Raw genomic sequence first — 24802 nt, forward strand, 5'->3', positions numbered from 1 at the left:
GCCATTGAAGGAGCCCATTAGTTAAGGAGAATTTGGGGATAAGTATTAAGTGATAAGGCAAAAAGTGGAGGTGAAAGTCACATCTCACAGTTGCGTGACTTTATCAATCTTCACATGTGAATGTGAAATCACTTTCTTTTTCATTTTCTATTATCCATTTTTTAATTGTTTTTAAGTGAAAATGTTTTTAATATTATATGGTTGAAGTTTATTCAATTTTTTTTAGTGATACAAACTAAATTCATTTTTAAATTAACATTCAAGTTAAGAGTTAATGAAGTTTTGAATTTTCGATCTCAAGAAATTGAGTCCATCTCAATTATCGTTCATCTCAATATTGGTCTCCAAAATTTGATATCATAGGTTTAAATTTAAAGAATGTCACTTGTTCTATTGTTAAAATTGATTCAAATACGAGATATGACTAATATCTAGGGACGAATCATTTTCTTACTTCTACCAAACCAATCAATAACATAGTATAGAATAAACATCTAATGGAAGCATAGTTCAACTGACATAAAATATGTATCATTGATGAAGAGATCAAATATTCGAATCTCTATTAGTCAAATATACTATTATTGCATTTCTCGAGCTTTTATACTAGGTAATCTAGTATCCTTATGCATGAAGATAATCAACGATCGTTGTGGTCGGACTTTGTTATGGATTTCTGACCACATTCTCCATAGGGCCCTCTTATCTCTTCCTTCTCCGAGCTCAGGTTATGGAAGGAGGAACCGAGAAGAAAGTATCAGCAACAACAGGTTTTATTACAAGACAACTCATGATGTTCATATCGATCTATTATGCGCCTCTGCATCTAGCATTGAGTAGACCTTATACAATAACTGTCCTAGCTCTAGCTCTACCTCTACCGGCAAATACAAAAAAAAAAAAAAAAAAAACATTTGAACCTGAAGAGCAAAGGAAAAGGGAGTTTCAATCATTTCTCCCCATATTTTTATTGCCAAGGAAAAGTGGATGATTTTATTACAACTATCAATGATGTATCTACTTGAACAAATGTCTAATCTTTCTTCCACATTGTTGAGTCTTTAAATGATATTAGATTCAATAAATAAAAGGGCTTCACATGCATACCTATGATCATACTCTAATCTACTCCTACAACCCAAAAATGCAAGTTAGTTTAATACTAATATACTTCTCCATTCATACCTCTCTTTCATTTCTGCTCATTTTCAGCATCTTTTTCTTGTGTCTTCCTTTTTTCTTGTTTACTGAGGAAGAGGCAACATAAACCGATTCGCATTCCTTGATTACGTAGCAAACGTGAGCATCGTCTTTCGGAATTTTTTCAAGCAAAACTTTGGCAGATGTTTGGTCCCCAGATGCTAAGAGAGCTTGATACATCCTGCAAAAATGCCCCATGGACAGAGTAGTCAGGCAAACTGGATCATTTAGGCTCGAAGAAAACAAAACAGGTTCGAGCGAGGACTCGTACAAAGGAAAGATAATAAACAATAACATCATAAGTTTACCGCAAGTAACTAATAGTATTGTGTGGGAGGCCAGCTTTTTCATATTCTTTCCAGATGAGGAGAGAGCTCTCTGCATCTTTGGCGTTGGCACAAGCACCCAGGAGAAAATCAAGGCATCTACGTGGGGGAGATAGACCGAGATCATTCTTTATGAATTGAAGCAATTGCAGGCCTGTTTCTAAATATGATGGCTCGGACTCTGCAATGAGGGAAAAAATCTGGACACGATAGCGATTTGTAAGTTAATGCTCGGAGATTTGTCTCGGATTCAAAACTCGTCATCTGTTTCGTAGTCTTTTAATACTTGGACAAGATTATGAAGGATGAACTGGCTATTTGTATAGAATCCTCTATGTCTTAAAAGGTAAAAAAAGGCACCAAAGCCCATAAACCAAATTCTTCATTAGTTTTATGGCATTTTAGGGTGAGCTTGAGATGAATTTTGAAAGAAATGTTTCAACTAAGATCACTTCGGTAACGGCCTAAGCCTACCGCCAGCGGATATTGTCCTCTTTAGGCTTTCCCTTTCGAGCTTACCCTCAAGATTTTTAAATCGCGTATGCTAGGGAGAGGTTTCCACTCTTATAAAGGGTGTTTCGTTCTCCTCCCCAACCGATGTGAGATCTCACAATCAACCCCCCTTCAGGGCCCAGCATCCTCGCTGACACTCGTTCCTTTCTCCAATTGATGTGGGACTCCACCAAATCCACCCCACTTCGAGGCCCAGGGTCCTTGCTGGCACACCGCCTCGTGTCTACCCATTTCGGGGAACAACCTCCTCACTCGTTTGGTGTCTGGCCCTGGTACCATTTGTAATGGCCCAAGCCCACCGCTAGCAAATATTATCCTCTTTCGACTTTCTCTTTCGGACTTAACCTTTTTAAAACGTGTCTGCTAGGGAGAGGTTTCCACACCCTTAAAAAGGGTGTTTCGATCTCCTCCCCAACTAATGCGGGATCTCACAACTTCTATAAGCATTTTTTTTGGAAAAGGTACCAACTAAAGCATTTTAAGTATTTTCAAAATCACTAAAAGATTATCTAACAAAATATCAAAAAGTGCTTTAAATGGAAAGTCGTACATAACAAATATAATGGGAAGGGAAGAACAAACCTCATCAAAAGCAACTCCCATCATCACTTCATCATTACAGCATCTGTAACTGAGCTGCTTCAATAGATCGACGGTCGAACTACCAAAAGAAAAAAACAATGAGTTTCTTTCGTGGGAGACGAGAATAAATCTAATGCAAATCATCCAAGTATACAAAGAAATTCCATAGATGAACCTCAGATCATTGTGTTTTACAGAAAACAAGAGAATTCTGCGACAACAATCTATCCAGTCGTCGAGATCATGATGCAATTCACCAAGTAACTGAAACATTCTGTTCACCGGCCCATCGAATGGATAGTGCTCCTAGAGACAAAAGGGAAAAACTCTTTCATTGACAAACCGAGAAGAAGTAATAATCATTCATTACAGACGTTTAACTTACAATAAGACTGATGACAGCCTTGGGCTCCAAATTACATCCAGCTTGTTTCATTTCATCATAAATTTTCAGGGCATCAGCTAATTGCGCATTTGAAGCAAGAGCAGAGACTAGCACACTTCTAATTTCATTCAAGTTCTTGACTGGAATTTCTTCATCTGATATAACCTACTTACATTGTACACTTCAGCCAACTCTTATGAAAATCTTTATAAGAATAAAAACATGAAGATCAAGATCAAGTACCTGTTTTGCCTTCTCAAATTGTCCATGAGCAGCATATGCATTTATAAGGGCCATGAAAATATGCTTTGTCGCTTGAACTCCAGAACTCTTCAGCTCTTCATAATACTACAGGAAGATAAGCGGCTTCAAAATTTTATCCATATAATGCTTGGCCTTTATAGTTTAAAGAGGGTGAATAATAATTGAATTTAGAAAACAACATCCTCAGTGATTAATACAAAACATGGTTTGTTAGGCATTTACGTTAGTTATATGGGATAGATGCTGGCAGTTTATCAGAGTCCTCTAACTGTGAAAAAGGAGTTTGCTAGGCGGGGTTGGAACTTGGAATACTATAGATAAAAGTAAGGAATTTGAAAGGAAGAAGCAAGTAAATGAACAAAAAAGGGTAAAGATATTGTAGGAGCAATAGTATAACCTCAACGTTACCCATGCTGAAATGTTTGAGAAACAAACTTCTCTTGCAATGCATAATTGTAAGTCAAATATAAATGAAAATAGTTGAATAAAATTAGATTTATCGAATAAATAATAAAACAGAAAATCATGATACTCAAACTTTTTCTCGTCAAACCAAATTTGCCATACAAAAATTCAAATATCTATAATGCAGAACTTCATAAGAACGCTAGCTAGCTGTGATTCAAAACTATGATGAACATGCTTGATCACCTTTCTCCACTTCCCTCAACAAATAAAATTTGACTTCAATGTGTTTTATCCTATGTAAAACAGGCATTGGAAGAAATAATAATAGCATTAGCAATCTGGGGCACGTTTTCTGAACATGTCAGTTTGACCTTTGTTCAAACCAAGTGAAGAATCAACAAAAAGATGTTACATTGCATTTTCCACTAGACTTTTATTCTCCCTATCATTTTAGGAGGATTTTAGTATGTTAAATACTTCACTATAGACTAGGTTTCACTATCCTTGTATTCAAGAAACAAAAGTAACATTCACTATAATAGGTAATAATTGTTTTTTAGGGCAAAGCCACTTATAAATGAAAATTGAAAGATATTAGGCATATGATATCAGAAGTGTTTTCGAATTCTTGTTACACGTAAAATTAGACATAAGAGTTCGAAAACTTCTGTGGTAATAGTTATTTTTTGGGGCAAAGCCTCTAGTAAATGAAAATAGAAAGAAATTAGGCATATTGTATCAAATGTGTTTGCTAATTCTTGAACAGAAAAATTAGGCATTAAGTTTGAAGAATTCTGTGGAAATAATTGTTTTTTTGGGGCAAAACCACTTGCAAATGAAAATTGAAAGAAACCAGGCATATGATATCAAAAGTGTTTTCTAATTCTTGTTACACGTAAAAATTAGACATAAAGTTTGAAGAGTTCTGTGGTAACCTTGATAATATCCTCCTCACATTCACAATAGCTGATCAAATAGCTGAAAGTCTTGGAATCTGGTTTTACATCCGCAAGTTCCATTTGCTTGAGAACCATCAATCCATCAGAAGTGTTCTTCTGCAGAGTACTTGGAAGAGTTAACATCGTCCAATGTTTATATATTAAATAAGAGAATGAATGTGTAAAATGAAACTTTTATATTATGAGGACAGAAAATGCACAAAGTACATTCACAGGTCAAATTTATGTTATAGAGAGGGAGGAGGGACGACCATAGAACTGAAGAAGGTACCTCTCGGAAGTATCCGGCCATGATAGCATTGTACATGCTAGCTGTAGGAGTAAAGTTCATTTTCTCAGATTCCTTAAGCATGTCATAGGCACCATTAAACTGCATAAAGAAAAATTAAAATTTGGTATCCATGAAAGTTCAATTTTTGAAATGCAATACATTTGAGCACATAAAATAACAATAAAGTGAACATGAAAACAAAATTTAAGTAAAAAATTACGTCTTTCATCTTGATGCACAGACTTATCATTCTCCTGAACACTTCACTATCCGGCTTCAGGTTGTGGCGACATATGAGTGAATAGACTTGATGAACCTTGGCAATAAGCACAGCCAGGATAATAATAATAATTGTTATTGGTAATAACACAGCGATGATAATTGAACTGAAATGAGAAAATAAGGAAATCACATGGAAATATAAGTGCAGCATCAGTTACACTGCCACAAAAATGGATAAAAAGATAAAAACTCACTGAAGTTCATTGAGATCTTCAATAAAAATAAACAATATATAGGGAATACGGCCAAACAGCATAGGAATTTTAAACTAAACATAGAAGCCAAACAGCATGGGAATTTTAAATTGTTTGTGCATGACAAACTTTCCAGTCTGAGCTAATCAGTCTGCTACTTAGTCTTCCCTCTATTTCTTTCTTGCTAATGTTCTCTCTCTTCACTACCCTTCACCATTTTGACAGGTGTGCACTCCCCTGTCACGGTGAAAATGAATGCAGAATCCCAAAATTGCATCGAATATAACAACAAGGACCAGTCCCCTACAACATTTAGTATTAGGTAACTCATAGAATATTTAATATCCTAAAATCATTGCTCATTATGATTTGAACTAGTAACCTCAAAAGATATCAAGACACCCCTAATCACTGGCCAAACCTAGTAGCTGCCACATTGCCTTTTATCATGCAGGATAAATACAAAAATACAGTAAACCATATCATCACACGTTATTAAAATTCAATCTTATTCTTTCACCTAAAGGATATATATATAAAAAAATAAAAAAAATAAAAGATAAATAAAAAAGGAACTTCTGTCATAGGTCCTTCAAGATACGCAAGTTCAAAATATTAAGTGCAAATATCAAGATAATGAGAAGCAAAAACCAAAGAAGATGTGAATGGAAGAAACCACATGACATACAATACTAATTTAACTTCAAGTATTAGTTAAAAATAGAGAAGACAAAACACTTACCAAATTAAACTCACAGCCTTCATCCATAGCATGTAAAATGGAGTGCAAGACATCTGTGGATGGTGTGAAATCTGCATCACACATTTCATTTGCTATATCAAGAGCCATATGCACCTACATCAGATTTAAAAAGAAAAAAGCTAATTTCAAAGCAGTATCGAAACTGCACCCAAGATATTAATAAGACAAACAAATTTAAATTATCTTACTCTAAATAAGCAAAGGTTTTCGCTGTAGTTCAAAACAAATTTATGATTAGCAATCTTCCCCCAGTACCTTAAGTGAACCACAACAGTAACAGATGAGCTTCTCATATGAAACAGATGAAGGCTTGATGTCCAAATCGAAGTGCATGCTCTTGAACTTAGAAACCATATCCTCAATCTTCCACGTAACAAAAAAAAAAAAAAAAAAAAAAAAAAAATTGTGAAAGATATCAATGATAGAATACAAAAGAAGTTATTCCTTTAATAAAACCTTGAAGATCCATAAAAAAGTCTTAGGCATTATCAAACACCCAGACAACTACAGAAGGATACAACCGTAGAAAGATTTGCATGCATGTACTGCAAGCAATCGTTATGAGTATGTAGAAACCCTAATAAGACTTCATGATAACTTGAAAGAAGAGAAGCCCTCGGTCTCAAGATTTCAACATTGCACTGGACATTTATAAAGACCAGAAAAGAATAAATAAAAGCAAACTGCAAACTCTGCTGAATGCTGATATTAAAAGAACCACTGCTGCTAAATCTACTTCGACCTCTCTAATCAATATGGCTACCAGCTTGATAAGTACTTGACCAATCCGACTTTTTTTTTGTTTTTTTTTTGAGTTAACACAAATATAGGGGTAAGAGATCAAACCTTCAACTTTATTGAAGGTAATAGAAGACTTAACTGTAGGATAAAGCCTTCAAGAAAGCCTTCAACGTTCAAATTAACCAATTTGAGTTGTAGGATAAAGCCTTCAAGAAAGTAAAATTCTTTTTATAGTCTATAGTTAACATGCATTTTCTAGGAAGAACATTAATATTCTTTACAGAGTATTATGAGCCATTGTACAGGGTGATTTGCCATGGAGGCTATCAAAAAAGTAAAGTTATTTCCATACGACCTTAGTCATGAGAGAATCAACACCCAAGAGAAGATCCAAGGGAGAATCCATCTCTTTCTCTCTCTTGAGTAGGAGAGTTGTGCACAAAAAAGAATCAAAGAGACAAGAACATCTTTTTACGAGTTGAACTATTGAAATCAAAAACAGTCTGTATTCAATTGGGAGATGATCCTTCCTAGCAATATGAATTTTCTCTTATCCTTGTGTTATAAAGACATCTTTTTAGAAGGAAAAAAGACCCTTAGACTACATAATAACTGGGTGTTCTCCAGGCTTTGTTGCAGAAGCAAAACAACAGAGCTTTCAACAACAGAGGTTAGTTGAACTTTTGGTAAAGCACACTTTTGGTCTGTGAGTCATGCGCAAACTTCCGTTTCAGGCTGAAGAAGGCGGCAGACTTCTTCATTCAGTTTTTTTTCAGCAGTATTTTAGGAAGGGAGAAGCCTATTGTCAATGAGATTCCTCTGCACTCGAGTATAAATAGAGAGCCTTGTACTATGGAAAATAGTGCGGGAGCAGTGAGTTTACTTCCCCTTGAGCAGAAAAAGACAACAAGCGAGAGAGAGAGAGAGAGAGAGAGAGAGAGACAAAGGGGTACAAGGCTTCTTCTCCCTTTCCAGTTTTTGTTTCTCTTTTATGATGTGTGGTTAAGTTTTCATTTTTTATTCAAGGGTGAAACATTCCAATTATAATTTTGTGCCTCTTTGAGTTGAATAGGAGTCTTCTTTAATTCAAGTTTTGTTCTTTTTTTATTGACACCTTAGTTTAGTATTGATTGTTCTATTGTTGTTCAAAAGTTTGTGATCCACAATTGTCATGAATGATTGAAATTAGTAGCAAGGAGTTGGCCTATGTGTAATTGTGGTTTTTCCATTCTACTTCGCTAGCATAATAGGCTCTAGAGAAACAAAGGAAAACAATTAATAAAGTTGTAGCTATCTCAATTAGTTAATTTTGAATCAAGTTTTAAGACATTTTTTCTTGGTCCTCTGTGGTGCATTCTTTGTAAGAGTACATCTAAAGACTTAGGATCATGACCTCGGGATTGTCAGTTTGCTCACTCTATCTAGGATAGCTATTTTCAGTCGTTTGGTGTTACATCAGACTTTTCACGATAAGGATTGGGTTCTTATATACAAAGGAGGAGTGCAATACTAGGATGTCGGAGATCCTCTTGCATTTACCCTTTCGTGGGAAGGGTAGGGTTTTGTGGTAGGCCGACTTATTTAATTCTCTTTAGGGTCGGTGCCTTGAAAGGAACAATAGTGTTTAGAGACATGGAGGTTGAGCAATATGACAATACGAAAATTAAAAAAATGACTTGCAAAATAAAATTTTGGAAAAGAAAAAGAGCAACCACTTCCAAAACAATCAAACTGCCTGAAAAACAGAAGTGCCTGAGAGATTTGTAGACTCAAGGAAATTACCAGCACTATTCATGGGAACCTCACCGCTAAATTTGGAATGCTGACAACATGATTATATATAAGGTAAGGGATATTCTCTGCTCCATTCCCTGCAGTTTCAATTCAACAATACAATATGGGTATGAAGATGATAAGATATTTATGCAATAATGATGAGCATATCACGACTATTAAACCAAAAACACAATTCTAGCCGAAGAAATGTGATCTGAGCAGAGTACAATAAATAAAGATGGATAATATCAATTGAAGAAAGTCAAATAAATATAATACCCATGCAAACATATTTAAATGTTATTAATGACTAGTGAATAACATGTTAAAAGCCTAAGATATTCCTCATCTTTTACTATAAGATGGAACTTCGTTAAAAAAATCCTTATTTATTGGAACTTCAAATATTATTTAGTGGGATGTATTGATGGGTATTTTTTAAGTTTTTACAAAATTGACATTTGTTTGATTCTAAAAATCAATTCTTTTCCACAGTACCACCCAAACCATGTCCTCCTCACATTCCCTCATCCACACCACCCAACCCACCACTCCCCCCCCCCCCCCCCCCCAATTTGACTAACTGACTGCTGCTACCATGCCACCCATGGAATGGAAATATATGCACATCGATCTTCCATGAACGATAAGTAGCCATAAATCATCAAAGTCGATAGTAAGTGTCAAGGACATCATGTTTGCATCACTGAAGCAGCTAGGAATAAAGCCGTCTCCATTTCAAAAATTCAAAAGGTGTAAAAGAAGTTACTTTTTTCTTATTTGGAAAGTTCGATTCAGTTGCTAATTTTAATACATCTCTGCTTCATCCAGATATGCTCCTAAACAAATATATGATAGCTTCAAGTTCTTTGGACAAAAAAAGTTTACAGTAATCATCACATACCAGAAGTTTTCAACGCCACAAGCAACTTCTCTGCAATAGAGTGAAGTAATAATCTCCCTAAGCACTTGAAAATGTTAGCTGCGAGTACAGTTGACGAAAGTTTTGTGATGTCTACAATTTCCAGCATCTGCAAAAGTTCCTCCTTCTGCTCACATTCACAAAGGGCCAACAAATAATTTTCTGTAACCACAGGTTCCAAATTGTTAACCAAACAGATTGATCTCCAAAAATATGGATCTATTTGTAAGCATATGCTTCACCAAAAACATGACAATAGCTTATCAAAAAAATCAAAACATTGTGAACGCATATTTCAAATCCATCATGACCTGTAACTAAGTAGTGATCTGACAAGTGATTGGAGAGAAGTCAAGTTCTGAGTGAGCATCTAGAGAGATTATGAGAAGAAATCTAGAGAGATTATGCTTTTGTCATTGTGGGTAACAGAAGCTGGGGAAGTAGAAACTTTCTGATCTTCCTCTTCGTATTAGTCCGTGATTGATAAACAAAGAAACGTTCAGTCAATCTCTTTAAAGCAATAGCTATAACCTTTATCCAGAAACAGTGATACAATGAAACCCACAGTGGACGCCAAAGGTGTTGTACAATACAGTTTTTTCCTATTATATATTTCTTTAACTTAGCTATTTAGTTTTCACTGCAAATACTAGACAAAAATCCAACTTCAAGTTCCACCAGGGGAGGTTCAAATCCCCACCATTCATAAAACTTTAAAAGTCACAAAACTCTCAAATTTAACTCTGAATTTAAATAAAATTTCTAGCAATTGTCCTACGTCATAGACGACCCTGTTGTTAAAAAGAATGCTGAGGTACTGTAGATCACCTCTACTTTAGCCAGGGGATATATAATCAGTTAGGAATATTAATCTTTTAGGTATTTTCCATGGGTATAGAAAGAGTTGGGAGAGAGTTTGACTATATACATCACTTTAGGCTGAAAATACCAAGGAGTTTTGTTATTCGCTATCATTCTTTACTTATGCTGTTTAGAGATCCTTCTGATTATCTCTGACACAAACAGACCCAACCTCCCTTCTTATTCATGCTAATTATCAACAGGTTGTTTCTTATCTTAAAAAATATATAATTTCCACGGAAAGCAGAACTTCTCAATCGTTTATTTCAATGCAAGAGGACAAAAGGGTTCATCAGAAAAAATCGATGCATCTGAAAATTGTAGGACGTACCTTGTAAACTGTACTTGTCCACTCCATCATGGGCTATAGCATGCTCACAGAGCTCCTGAATTTTTTCTACATCATTGATTTTAACATAGAACAACATCTCATAGTAACCCAACCTTGAATTCGAGCCTGGATTTCCATCCTTTACAGCCTCACAGAAAAAATTAAATTCTTCCATCATGTCCATGTCAATTAAATATGTAAGAACTGGACCGTAAGTTTCATCTTCTAACTGAAAACCATGTTCTTTCATTAATTTAAATAGCTGATAAACCTTTGCAATCTGTTCCAATACAACCTCCAAGTCTTTACTTGTCTTAGCCTTCTCTAAACATATATCTATCAGTGCATTGTATTCTTTCACACCAGTTTCTCGTCCCAATTTACCAAAGACTTCTAAAGTAACATCAGTCCCCAGCTTCTGTGCACAATTTCTAACCAATTGACTAAACCTATAGTTTTGGCTATTTTTGAATATCCATTTTTGCTTTCTTTCACGGGATATTTCTCTGCGACGCAATGATATGCTATGATTGGACATGTTGGAAAACCATGGTATGTCTAATAATTGTTTCAAAGAGTTCTCATCACCATTTTCTTGTGCATTAGGAGACCTAACAGATGAGCCTTCTGCAAAAGGAAATAACGCAGAGGTAAGCAGTTTACTTGGCAAAGAAACAAAAAACTACATTCAGATTGAACCATAATTGAAGGCAAGACTACAATTTATAAAATAATGTCTATGAAAATTACAAGCCAAATGGTTATAAATATTGAATATAATTCTAAAACCTGTATTGAGTGACAAACCTGCCCAATTGGGAAACCCAAGTGTTTAGTTTATTGTTTCATCATTACAGTTCAAGTCAATATAAATTATAGCACTTGCATGAAAGTACAGATAAAATAACTCAACCAGATTGTATAACTGGACAGGAAATTAGTTCAATTGTTCACATTCCCCCGTTCTCGATACGATGAAATAGGCAACATAAAAATTTGAAACGTGAGATCCAAAAGCTGGCTGTTAAAGAAACCACTCTGATATTTTCAAAGTAACATATCCCTATTGTTTTATCAACAACTTAAGAATAAAACTACGTTGTGATGAATTCTAAAAATATTCAGAAGCAATTCCTACAACGAACATTCAATAACACGTACCGCACAGAATGGAAGATATGGCCTTGGTTAAATGCTTCATAGAATCCCCTGCATTCAAACATGATGTTTTGAGAGAATTAAAACTTGATAAATCAAATATCATTCACACATCAGTCCTTTCACTGCAAATGAGAGATAACTACAATAAAATTCATCTTCAGCTTCAAAAAAAACACTAAACCACCAAAACTAAGGCAAAAATAAGCTTTGATTGGAGATAATCTACAGCCCGATTACTGAAATAACAAAAAACAAGATGAATACATATTCAAACATCATAAAACAACATGCATACCAGACCCTGACGGCTCTTCTAAAATGAGAGCAGGAAATTGAACGTCAGAGTTTAGTTTCTGGGGAAGCTTCTTGGAGTTCGCGGACTTGATGGATCGTTTATCGATGGCTTTGGAGAGAGAGGTGCTAGGAGAGAAGGGATCGATAGCGGAGACGTAGTTTTTGAGAGCTGCATCTTGGGGATTCTGTGAAGGTTTTGAAGCTATAATGGCGGAGCGGAATAGAGAGCTTAGATTTTTGGATTTGGAAGGCATTTGAGATTCAGATTCCGAAAGCTCTGCAACTTCCCGGCCTCGGGCGAACTGAGCTGCGCCGCTGTTTTGTGGGGTTTATGGTTTTATCGGCGACGGCAACTTCCGATTACCGATGGGTTCTGAAAAGTTACATTATTGTTATTATTATTTAATCTTATTATTATTATTATTATTCATTTTATTATTATAATTACAAGATTATATTAATAAAAAAAATTTAATAATACTCCTAGACCTTTAAAAAATAAATAAACTTCATTCTAGAAATATCTTTAATTTTTTAATAATATTTTAAAATTTTAAAAAAATTATTAATAACTAGAAATATGTTAGAAATATATTTATAAATGTACTTTTAAAAACTCAAGATTATATTTTAAACATTTTTTTTATATATTTTTTTTAATTATTTATCTATTTTAAAAGTTCAAAAGATATATTTTAAAATAAAATATTAACGTTTTTCCCAAAAAAAAAAAAAAAAAAAAAAAAAAAAAAAAAAAAAAAACTCAGAGGGAATTTTTATTTTTTTTCAAAGTTCGAGTATTTTTAAAGGTTTTTTTTTTAATCTAAAAGGTATAATTAAAAATTTTGAAAGATTAAAAATATTTTAAAGACAAATTACAAAATTTAATTTTTATTAATTTAGCTATTATTTTTTTAAGAGCCTTTGAATTTTGTTTATTTTGTTTCCAATGAATTTTTCAATATCGTACCTCATTCAAATTTATTCGACTTTGTTCACCTTCTCTTCTCGGCATGATCCAGACATTCAAGCTGGCAAATTAAATCATAAATTCCCATTCCCAACGTTGGAAGAGGCAAGTAAGTCGGTCAGTAGAAAAGCGGTTATGCCGAGTGGACTTGAGTCAAGTGGTAGGTGGCATCATCTAACGTATAATAAAACCATGCTTGCTTTTCTTGTTTCACTCTGCTTGTTAGTTGAGGCACCCGTGTGTTCTCATCTAAGAAAGATGTACGGTGCTCACAGAGCGCATTTGTGAAGGACCAACGACAATAACTATTCAATCTGCCTAATATGAAATCTAACTACCTCTCCCACAACTCAAATTCATTCATTTTAAGTCCTTTACTATATACATCATACATCGACCTTTATGGACCCGATAGCAAAAAAGACACCATATAATGTAACGTTTATTAAGAAGTTAGTTGGTTCGACAAATCAGAAAATGTAACTGCCTATTCCAGACTAACCAAACACATCAAAAAATCAAATGCAAACGACTTAAACTCATGAGATAGCAAAAGGGTTATTTTCTAACATCCATGAGAGCCTAGGCAGCTAGTACGTACCTCAACTATTCTCACGGGACAATCAACTACCTTACTATATGTACGTGTAGAATACTAAATCTTAGATACCTCCACCACGACTTGAATTCATTTCCTTTGAATCCGCTTCCTCTGCATTGACATTTATAGATCACAGTAGCCAAAGACTATATAATCAAAACCGAACAATCACAAATGCAGCAACCAATGACCAGTAGCAGACAACTGAATCCATAAGAAATGAACTATAAATGGCCAAAGAGTTTAAACACCACACAAGCAACTCAGCTACCGCAGTACAAAATCCTAAGCACCTCAACCAAAACGTGAATCCTTTTCAAGTCCTTCACTATATACATTGAACTTAATTGATCACTGTCGCATAAGACTATTTATAATATAACTTTGATAAAGTAACATTAGTTCGAGAAGTCAAAAAATGTACCTATTGTTTTTAGATCAAATGAACACACTGGCAGATGACATGAAATAAAAGAGTTCCTTTTTCCTGGTTGAGATATGCTACTCGTCGTCTTTGTATGGGTACTCCTCAGGAATTTGCTTCAGCAATTTTACTTGTAATTCGAACATGTCGTCTCCTCTCAGCATGTCTCGTAGCCATGTTACTTCTGTTTTCATGGACACCTGAAGTAACAAAATATCAGCCTCCAGATTTATAAGATCAAAGAAAAAAATTTATCTTTTAACTAATCAAGTTTTGTTTTAAAAACTTTAAAATGAAGACGATTGCTTACAACGTGGGTTCTTTTGGTTGCGTAAGTTAGATTTTCTAAGGAAGATTTGGGGAGTTTAGGATACTTGCCTCATTGTGAATATTTGTTCTATTTGTTGAATTCTGTGCCAGTTCTGAAGTGAATTGTCAATTTAGTTTTACGTAGACTTAAACCTTTTAAGTTCAAAGTTTAATATAACAAAATAAAAGTTTGAGATAAAATTAAAAGTAAGGATAGAAATTAAATTTAAGATGTCGTAGAGTAGAACATTTAATGTATTTTGTACAATCATATGGCAGAAACAGTACCTTCACAAATACAGTTAATGTCCACTTTCATTTTAATGTGTTAGAAAGCAATAACTTTTATAAATCTACAGGAACCGCATTTGGGAACCCTGTCTTGAAAATGACTTTAAAACACACAAATTCATATAAACCAAGTTTTGAAAATATACCTCAACATTTTTCATGTTTACAAATTCAATATTGATCTTGATTATGAAGACTGAGTAATTCTCTCTATTAAAAACCGAAATAAAATAAAATTTTCCCCACAAAGCAAAGTGGGAGCTTAAGAAAAAGACCTTATAACATAAATGTTTTGCAGATCATGATTTTGAAGCAGAAGGAAAAACATTTTCTCCAAGGAATAATATGAAGTCGAAGAAATGAAAGAAACAAATTGAGAAGAACAAAATCAAGGAGAGCCATAATGGTGGGTGATAATATTAAGCAAGATTAAGAAAACATGCAGAGAACTCACCATCTCAAGTGCTCCTCTGATGACTCCACTTAAGATGTTGCAATAATGAAGACCTTGGCAAGCATCAGGAAGCTCAACAAAGTCTACTAATGGATTGTCCTCCAGAACAATACTGCAGCATGTGCCTTCAGCATCCCAGTTGGTCACCGATGCATTCACCCCCAAAAACATTTTTAAACCGACCTATTAACAAAATCCATTCCAAAACAATGTCATGTAGAAAACAGTAAGTATTACCATTTTAGTCCTATGATTAGTTTGTATGAGGCTGCAATAGTTCGGATGTCTTTAAATGTTTCAATTTGGTCATTGTGGTTCTGTTAAATTTCTGTAAACATCCATGGCTTGGCAGTTGTCTCTAATGTGACATGTTTTCTTTGGAAAGAGGCATGGTGATGGGTTGGTGTCCAAAGAGGATGTGCCATGCAAGAAAACTATTAACATTTATCGAATCCACAGATGTTACGAGCGTTCTAATCAAACCATGGAAAAAATTGAAACCAAACATAATCAGGGCTCTGAAGCCTGATAGGTCTCAAAATGACTATTGCCTCATGCACACAAGGGAACCAACCTGTATATATATTCATGAGCGTTTGCCTTAACTAATTTCATGAGACAGCCACTTGGTCTTACGATATTTGGTTGTTAGCAAACTCATAGGATTTTAATACCTAGGTAGGTGACAAACATGAGTTTTCAAGAAAATAAACTAGTATCCCCTGCACTTCAAAAGGATTGGAACTCTCATTTCACACGGTATATTCTAGGCCATAATACCAGATAAACCAATCATGGTTGCTGCCACTGTCTAATATATACATATACCCTCACCCAAACAGATCCCTAACAGAAACTTATATTTGTGCCCGTTATTGCTAGATAAGGCCCAGACTCGCACATTAGAAATGCTCGCTCCCACATCCAATAACCAACTACTCGTTACCTTTTGCTACCTTGCTCCTCTAGGTAAAGTGAACCGAGGGGCAAACATTCTTATCAAGACCTCCCATATAAGAGAAATCTTGTTTAATGGTCAAGTCATGAACATGAAATTCAGTGGAACCAAAAATTCAAATGGACGTGTAGATAAATCCATTCTAGCTAACTGCAAAAAGGCCTGTTGCATCCGACTATGTACACTGTCCTCAAAAGCAACCCCTCAATTGCAGGTAAAAAATTTGTATAGTGCCTCACGAAGCAGACCAAAAGTGGTGCAGACCAAATTAAGTTTTTTAGTTAAATGAAGATTTATTTTTATACTTGTGAGTATCTGAATCAGCTTGCGCGCACTTGGACTATTCTCACGAAATAACCACCAACCCTATTACATTTGGTTTCCAAAGTAACTTATATCATGTTAAATCTTAGATAGGTGGCCACGATGATTTGAACTCATACTCTTCTAGCCTTTTATTATTTACACCGCCCCTCTTGGTCACTAGGCCAACCCATGGTGGTTTCAATTAAATGAAATTTTTTCCTTCAAGTACATAACAACCCTATATGTATACATAACAAGGCTGGACAAACAACTCAATGATAATAACCAATTAACCACTGTAAAAAAAAATTAATAAAGTAAGTAATAAACATGTCCTCGAGTTTAGGTGGTAAGGAAAGCCTTTCAAGTGCTTCATTCGGAAAAATATCAGCAACATTGAAAATGGGAATAATAATGCAAGAAAGAAGGATGTATGATCTTATAAGAGTTGGCATCAAGACGTTGTAAGATTTTGAAAGGTCCAAGCTTGCAGTTCTTTAATTAGTTATATGAACCAACTGGCAAACGAGAATTCTTGAGATGAACCTTAACCAAATCGCCCACTGCAAAGTTAGTAATTCGCCTTTTTCTATTAGCTGTCTTCTTGTAGTCCAAGTTAGCTTTTTCAACGAGTTTGAACCTCCTTATGTAGCTCAACCACCCGTTCAGCCATTTATTCGGTTTCCAGATGAAGGTAAAATAGAAAGATCCACAGTTAACCTAGGAAGTTTAGTATATACTCTCTCCAATTGGAACTTCCCTGTGGATCCGTTCTTCACATGATTGAAGGCAAATTCAGCTTGTGCTAAGGAAAAGTTCCATTATTTAGGATGTTTTCAGCAGTGAGACAATGTATAAGACTCCCCAAAGTTCGATAAATAACTCTGATTTGGTTATCTGTTTGTGGATGGCTTGTGGTACTGCATTTGAGAGTGGTATCAATGTTTTTCCAGTGATCGCAAAAAATGACTAAAAATTTCGATGTCACAATCCGAGACTGGTTTTAGGGATTCCATGGAGACACACGACTTCCCTAGAAAAGGCTAGCATATCCAAGGCATCATTAGTCTTTTTGCAAGGAAGTGTGTCACTTTACTAAGCCTGTCCACCACTACAAAAACTGAATCAAACCGTATTTGAGTTCGAGGAAATCCTTGGACAAAGTCCATTGACAAGTCCTCCCATGTAGATGCTGGTATTGGCAGAGGAATGTAAAGTTCATCATTGCTAGAAGTTACCTCTTCTGTTTGACAAATAAGGCAACTCCTAATAAAATTCTGAACATCTTTTAGAAGCTGTGGCCGAAAATAATTGGATGAAACGAATTCCATGGTTTTATCCCTTCCAAAATGATCTCCCAATTCTCTTGAATGTAAATCTTTGATTGCTGATTATCAAATGGACGTATGGGGCAAGTACAATTGATCCCCTTTGGGTAAAAAACCATCAAGAAGACGGTAATCATAAGAGTTAACATTATTTGAACAGTTGGTCCAAATGTCATGAAAATCACTATCATTTTGTTGGTGTATTCATGAAGTTGAAGAAGCTCTCCACCCTTTTAATCCAATCAAGGAAGATTTCAATATCCAACTTTCTATTAAAACTCAGGAGATCAACTTTTATTTTGTAATCGTTCCTTTCTCAAGTTTTCCGGTTGTTTGTCTTCCTATCATCATCACTGTCACTGTCCTCTTCTTCATCACTTAAATTATCAAGATCTTGGCAGTGTCTTATTCCGTAACTTACATTCTTGGTGGTTCCTGACGAATGATTTGTAATTCTTGATTGTTTATTGGAGGCTACTGATTTGGTGGTGGTGTGTTTTTTCTTTGCTGGCCCAAGTTGTTGTGTCCTCTGTTTTCTTGAAGTTGCAGGTGATTTTGGTTAACCAAGGATTGATCCAATTTTCTAGCAATGATTCCTTCGTCATTGATGTTTATGAGAGGACGGTTATTACCTACACCACTTTGCCCACTCAAGAAGTATCTCCCCCCATTGGATTGACCAGCTTCTTTCCAACCATCAAACCAAAATCTTGGAAATCTTATATCAATTTGGCATAGACCAAATTATAGTTTTTATTATTATTATTATTATAAGCAGATTTTGTCCCGATAACAACTATAAATTTATACACAGCAGGACTGAACAAACAACTTAATGGTAACAACAAACTATCCACCGTAAAAACAAATAAAAGGAATTAATATAGTAAGTAATAATACAACAAAAAGACGTAGATAGAACCAACCTAAGTTTGGTCAAAGTTTCCTAAACCGAGTAAGGTTTTGATACTAATACGAATACGTATTCAACATCAACCTACCTTTGCAATCACATCAGCTGTCTCTTTGAAGTCCACACATCTAGAGATATTGGATTTTGCAAGAAACTCGTCAATCAACCGGATTCCAATATTATAGCCCCTGAAAAGTAATTGAAGAAATAATCATACCACTGAATGTAATGTGTGTTGGCACAAGGAGATTAAGTTTGCGCACAAAAGAGATTTTCATTTTTTTATCAATGAAAGTAGAAAGTATTGAAAAAAAAAAATGCTTAGTATGTACTCATCATGCACACTATTTCCTTTTAATAAATAAATAAGTAAACCGACTTTCTTACAGAAGATAAAAGCACAGAATACAAGAAAAAACATTAAAATTAATAAATAAAAACACCCAACCAAATAGGAGTATCATTCCCATGCATACTATTTCATTTTCATAGGATAATTGTCTGACACTACAACATTCAATTATGAAAAAAGTATGTATTATTTTATCTTAGGTAGGTGGTCACTAAAGAGTTTGAACTCGTTCTCCCAAAATCCCTTTGTGTTTTTTCACATGCCCCAATAGATTAGGTCAATCCATAGTGGTTCTCATGCACATTTAAACTCTCAAACTAAAATTCGAGCACAGTTCATAATAGTAAGAAGCATTAAGCTTCTGCAGGACTCTTATGGAACGAATGTAAGGAAATTTGCATAATGCAAGTCATTTCAGTTTACGTTAGAACGCTTTGTATACCACAGAGGTATAAATTTCCGTACACATTCTTTAATTGCCTTCGGCTTCCCATGAGGTTATACTGAGATGAGAGCCAATGAAAAACCAACTAAATCATAAAACAAAGACAAAAACTAAACTGGTAATTCAGACTCATCAATCATTCACCAAAAAAAAAAAAAAAAAAAGTAGTTCTCTGGAAAAAAAAAATGCAGAATTCTATGTTCTGAAAAGGAAAATGGATCAAAGAGCAAGTGAAGTGGAGTAAGATTACATCTGATCGAGCTGTTTGTTGACTTCTTCAACGTCCTCCAGATCTGTGAGCAACTGACGAACAGTCGCTCCATAAGTCAAGGTAAACAGCTCGGCATTCTACATCAATTTCAACTTTAGCTTCTCATCAATAGAAGATAACCCAAAAAACAGAAATGAAATCAATACCTAAAAACACACATCCAAATCAAAGACAAATTTACCATTTTGGATACATCCGATCAAATTTCTCACCTCTTCCCTCCCTCCCTCCCTCCCATGTTCTTAAAATCCCTCACAAACAAAACATCAAAGAAAACAACATAGAGACTTGAAGTCGAGAAGCTTACCACTCGCTCAACGCTAGCGAAGATTGCATCACCAGATCGAGGACCAGCAGGAGGCATGATTGATCCGAATTCTGAACTGAGCTCGAAGGAAAGTTTTACCAAACGCTGTGCTGGTTGCCGCTAGAAAAGTGAAGAACAGTGTGTGACACTGGTGAACTATGGGCTTAGACGACCCAAATCGTCCCTCGTGGCCCAGAATTAAAAGTTTTGGGCCTTGCAGCCCGTTAATGGGTCCAAATCAAAATGGGAAACGGGAGAAAATTATTACAAAATACAAGGGCCATTTTGCAAAATGACCAATAATTTATTTATGAGATTGATATCATCCTCAAAATATATACATCATTCTAAAATTGGATGTCGCGTAAAGAGGTAATTTTTTAAGAGAGATCAACTTCAATAATATCGGGTAATTTTCGAAAATAGCTCAACATCCAATTATAAGCGCATCAGTTTTATCCCCACTTAAGTTCGGAGACCGCAGACTTGGACCCAATCATATAATTTGTTGCCCTCGTGTCGAGGACCCATCATCGGTGCTCTTGCTACTCGCCTCTTTCACCGATTTGAGCGAACACTCGCTCCTCTTTCAGCTGAATTGACACCTCAGCCGGTACATTTGTTACGCCCAGCTGAAGCTCTTTCTCGGGATTTATCGACCCCTCTTATAATTGGAGACGTCGGATAAGACCGATGCGCTTACTATGAAATTTAAGGGGATCGAGAAAGATAATTTATGTCGATGATTGTTGGGATAGAGTTTTGTATTGGCTAACTAAGGGTATGATCGGTGATACATTTTTATTGGTATGAACTCTTTAGTAAAAACCATAAGCAAAGTCATGAAAGCTAATGTTTGTGGACAATACCATACTATGATGGAGGTCCGTGATTCTTAACATGATATTATAGTCATCCTCATCCTCAGGTGTCGAACAAAGAAGCTGCTAGCTTAAAAATTCTTAACATGGTATCAGAGTTATGCCCTTAACTTAACCATGCTAATCAAGTGCTTAGGTCCTTAGGTGTAGAACAAAGAAGTTGTTAATGTTGATGGGTTTATAATCAAAGAATACTATCTCCATTGGTAGGAGGCTTTTTGGGAAGCCCAAACAAAGGCACGAGAGTGATCATAGGTTTATAATAAAAAAATATTATTATGAGACCTTTTGGGAAGCCAGTAAAGCCACGAGAGCTTACTTAAAGTGGACAATATCATAACATTGTGCAGAGTCGGGTGGACCTATATTTTAAAATTTTATAAGTATTTTTTAAATATAATATTTTTTAAACAAAGAAAATGGTCAAGCGTCAGCGCGTAGGACGGAATGGCTAGCAGCGAGCGTCCCAAAATAAGGCACTCATAGGACCGAACGGAGGCAGTTCTAATCCTGGCTTGCAAACCAAGAACCGCCATTAATTTTCGTTTCTTCCTCCGAACCCCATCCCTCAAAATTCGCGATCGACACCTATAAATTCATCCCCTCCTCGTCCCTAATCCCTCGTCTTCCAGATTGTTTCCATTTTTGTCGCGCTCTTTCTTGATCTCAAGGTATGCCTCGCTCTTTTTCTTTCCTTCTCTTATTTTCTTCGTTTCGAAACATGTTCGAAGTTTGGTTTGTTCAATTATTTGTTTTGTTCTGTTTCGTTATTCGATTTTGATCCTGCTGCCCTTGCGGTTCTTTTGCCATCTGTGTTAATTTGTAGATGTTCTTGTTGGTTGATTTTGAGTTTATTGGAGTTTCTTCGTTTTCTGGAAATCTTTGATCTCTCTCCAAGAAATGATAGAATTTATATTCGTTTCAATTCGTCACGCATGTTCGATTGGTTTCCTTTTCTCCAGTTTTAGAGCCTCGATAAAATCTTACGGAGATTTTTCTCAATTTACAGCTTCGGGAGTAAGAACTTGAATTTTAATTTCTGCTTTTATTTATATTTTGAAGTTTCTCTGCGATTTGTCCCTAGATTTTCAGAATATTAAGAAACTGTATGCTAAATGAGAATTAGAACTGTGCCTGAAATTTCTGGCTCGGTTCTGCACATGAGTTACTTGAATTCATCTTTTTGAGTGCTATTCATTAATGGATTGGTTCCTGAGCTCTTTATGTTCATGTTTATGTTACCTTAGTGAGGCATAGTTTTCAACGATTTTGATCCAACTCTTCTTATCATTAGTGTCTTCACAGATGCAAATCTTCGTTAAAACTCTCACCGGGAAAACGATCACCCTAGAGGTGGAAAGCTCAGATACAATTGACAATGTAAAGGCAAAGATTCAAGATAAAGAGGGGATTCCGCCTGACCAACAGAGGCTTATCTTTGCTGGTAAGCAGCTCGAGGACGGTCGAACGCTCGCCGATTACAATATCCAGAAAGAATCTACACTCCATTTAGTGCTTAGACTTCGCGGTGGGATGCAAATATTTGTGAAGACCCTTACTGGCAAAACCATCACTCTTGAGGTGGAAAGTTCTGATACGATTGACAATGTCAAGGCTAAGATCCAAGACAAGGAGGGTATCCCTCCTGATCAACAGAGACTTATTTTTGCTGGTAAGCAACTTGAAGATGGTAGGACTCTGGCAGATTATAACATTCAAAAGGAATCGACTTTGCATTTGGTGCTTCGATTGCGCGGTGGAATGCAGATTTTTGTAAAGACGTTGACGGGCAAGACGATAACTTTGGAAGTAGAAAGTTCAGACACTATTGACAACGTGAAAGCAAAGATTCAAGACAAGGAGGGCATTCCACCAGACCAACAGAGGTTGATTTTTGCTGGTAAGCAACTTGAAGACGGTAGGACTCTGGCAGACTACAACATCCAAAAGGAATCAACGTTGCACCTTGTGCTCCGACTGCGCGGTGGAATGCAGATTTTTGTAAAGACGTTGACAGGCAAAACGATCACATTGGAAGTTGAAAGTTCAGACACCATTGACAATGTGAAAGCAAAGATCCAAGACAAAGAGGGTATCCCACCTGACCAACAGAGATTGATCTTTGCTGGTAAGCAGCTGGAAGACGGTAGGACGCTAGCAGACTACAACATCCAAAAGGAATCAACATTGCACCTCGTGCTCCGACTGCGTGGTGGAATGCAGATTTTTGTGAAGACGTTGACGGGCAAGACGATCACCCTGGAAGTAGAAAGTTCAGACACCATCGACAACGTGAAGGCAAAGATTCAAGACAAGGAGGGTATCCCACCTGACCAACAGAGATTGATCTTTGCTGGTAAGCAGCTGGAAGACGGTAGGACGCTAGCAGACTACAACATCCAAAAGGAATCAACGTTGCACCTCGTGCTCCGACTGCGTGGTGGAATGCAGATTTTTGTGAAGACGTTGACGGGCAAGACGATCACCCTGGAAGTAGAAAGTTCAGACACCATCGACAACGTGAAGGCAAAGATTCAAGACAAGGAGGGCATCCCACCCGACCAACAGAGATTGATCTTTGCTGGCAAGCAACTGGAAGACGGTAGGACACTAGCAGACTACAACATCCAAAAGGAATCGACATTGCACCTTGTGCTCCGACTGCGGGGTGGAATGCAGATTTTCGTGAAGACATTGACAGGCAAGACGATCACCCTGGAGGTCGAAAGTTCAGACACTATCGACAATGTGAAGGCGAAGATACAAGATAAGGAGGGCATCCCACCTGACCAACAGCGATTGATCTTCGCCGGTAAGCAGCTTGAAGATGGCAGAACTCTAGCAGATTACAACATCCAAAAGGAATCAACTCTGCATTTGGTGCTTCGACTGCGTGGTGGGATGCAGATTTTCGTGAAGACATTGACGGGGAAGATGATCACATTAGAAGCCGAAAGCTCAGACACGATTGACAATGCGAAGATGAAGATTCAAGACAGAGGGAGTACCTCTGGATCAACAAAGACTGATCTTTGCTGTTAAACAATCGGAGGATGGTCGGACTTCGGCTGACTACAACATTCAGAAGTCCACCCTCCGCCTTGTCCTCCACCTGCACGGTGGCTTTTAGGTGGCTCCGATATGTCGACGACTTCCTATTATTACTGGATTTGTGGTGTCTTCGTATGCCCTCCTGGATGGTTTAGTAATAATAAGTACGTACAATTTCATTCTTTCTGTTACAGGCAGCTGAATGAATGTACCGTTTTTCCCCTTGGATATTATGTAAATATGAAATAGCAAACTGATAATATTATTTTGGATGAATAAAGAAATAAATAAAGAGATTGCACTTGTATAAATATTTCTACCTTCGATTTATAAATTTTATGTTCAATAATTAAATACAAACAGATCTCTTTTATTTATTTATCCTTTTTTTAACCTTTTATTTTAAGGTCAATTACTTAAATTTGCTATGGATGCAATGTTGAATGGCTTTGGTGCATTCCTCTGCGACCCAAACATTGAACCGCTACCGATGGCCAAACCCCTAGCCGGGTAGACATAGCTCTGTTAATTGAGACAAATTTACTGTTAGAGGATAGTTGGAGACCCCTAACAAACCCCACATAATAACACAACCCTACATATCATCTGCATCTAGGTATGTACCTATCAACTCATGTAATATAAATGCGAATCCTGTCAATCTAGACAATTGTATTATAATATAAAAAGTCTAATTTTATATTTAAA

The 24802-nt window shown here is 36.1% G+C and overlaps 2 protein-coding genes and 1 pseudogene across 3 annotated transcripts; 1 reads left to right on the forward strand and 2 right to left on the reverse strand.

The window, feature by feature from the left end:
• Positions 1–929: 929 nt before the first annotated feature.
• Positions 930–12606, reverse strand: LOC111788710 (Tetratricopeptide repeat (TPR)-like superfamily protein). The gene is made up of 16 exons (XM_087121174.1): positions 12235–12606; positions 11940–11987; positions 10779–11405; positions 9569–9748; positions 8695–8759; positions 6403–6510; positions 6127–6240; positions 5129–5224; positions 4909–5007; positions 4614–4733; positions 3250–3354; positions 3007–3171; positions 2797–2927; positions 2622–2700; positions 1509–1726; positions 930–1381 (listed from the first exon to the last, which is right to left on the reverse strand). The coding sequence occupies exons 1-16, from the start codon at positions 12485–12487 to the stop codon at positions 1180–1182; spliced, it is 2610 nt and encodes an 869-aa protein (XP_086977300.1). The 5' UTR covers positions 12488–12606; the 3' UTR covers positions 930–1179.
• Positions 12607–13998: 1392 nt separating this feature from the next.
• LOC111789133 (uncharacterized) lies at positions 13999–20322 on the reverse strand. The gene is made up of 5 exons (XM_023669788.2): positions 20163–20322; positions 19835–19932; positions 18876–18975; positions 15283–15465; positions 13999–14428 (listed from the first exon to the last, which is right to left on the reverse strand). Exons 1-5 carry the CDS (start codon positions 20217–20219, stop codon positions 14306–14308), a joined length of 561 nt encoding a protein of 186 aa, XP_023525556.1. The 5' UTR covers positions 20220–20322; the 3' UTR covers positions 13999–14305.
• Positions 20323–21552: 1230 nt separating this feature from the next.
• LOC111788819 (polyubiquitin-like) lies at positions 21553–24405 on the forward strand (annotated as a pseudogene). The gene is made up of 2 exons (XR_015419817.1): positions 21553–21714; positions 22338–24405. The product of XR_015419817.1 is annotated as a polyubiquitin-like (transcript).
• Positions 24406–24802: the final 397 nt, after the last annotated feature.

Source organism: Cucurbita pepo, chromosome 2 (assembly GCF_057944985.1).
Source record: "Cucurbita pepo subsp. pepo isolate OVF chromosome 2, ASM5794498v1, whole genome shotgun sequence".
NCBI lineage: Eukaryota > Viridiplantae > Streptophyta > Magnoliopsida > Cucurbitales > Cucurbitaceae > Cucurbita > Cucurbita pepo.

Coding starts and splice junctions, on each gene's coding strand:
- LOC111789133 (XM_023669788.2), bottom strand. CDS start 20,219: ATGCCTCCTGCTGGTCCTCGATCTGGTGATGCAATCTTCGCTAGCGTT. Junction 18,976..19,834: donor AACAAACAGCTCGATCAGAT/GTAATCTTACTC, acceptor ATTACTTTTCAG/GGGCTATAATATTGGAATCC. Junction 14,429..15,282: donor TCAGAGGAGCACTTGAGATG/GTGAGTTCTCTG, acceptor TTGTTACTTCAG/GTGTCCATGAAAACAGAAGT.
- LOC111788710 (XM_087121174.1), bottom strand. CDS start 12,487: ATGCCTTCCAAATCCAAAAATCTAAGCTCTCTATTCCGCTCCGCCATT. Junction 5,225..6,126: donor AAGGCTGTGAGTTTAATTTG/GTAAGTGTTTTG, acceptor CTTATTGCCAAG/GTTCATCAAGTCTATTCACT. Junction 3,172..3,249: donor AATTTGAGAAGGCAAAACAG/GTACTTGATCTT, acceptor CAATGTAAGTAG/GTTATATCAGATGAAGAAAT.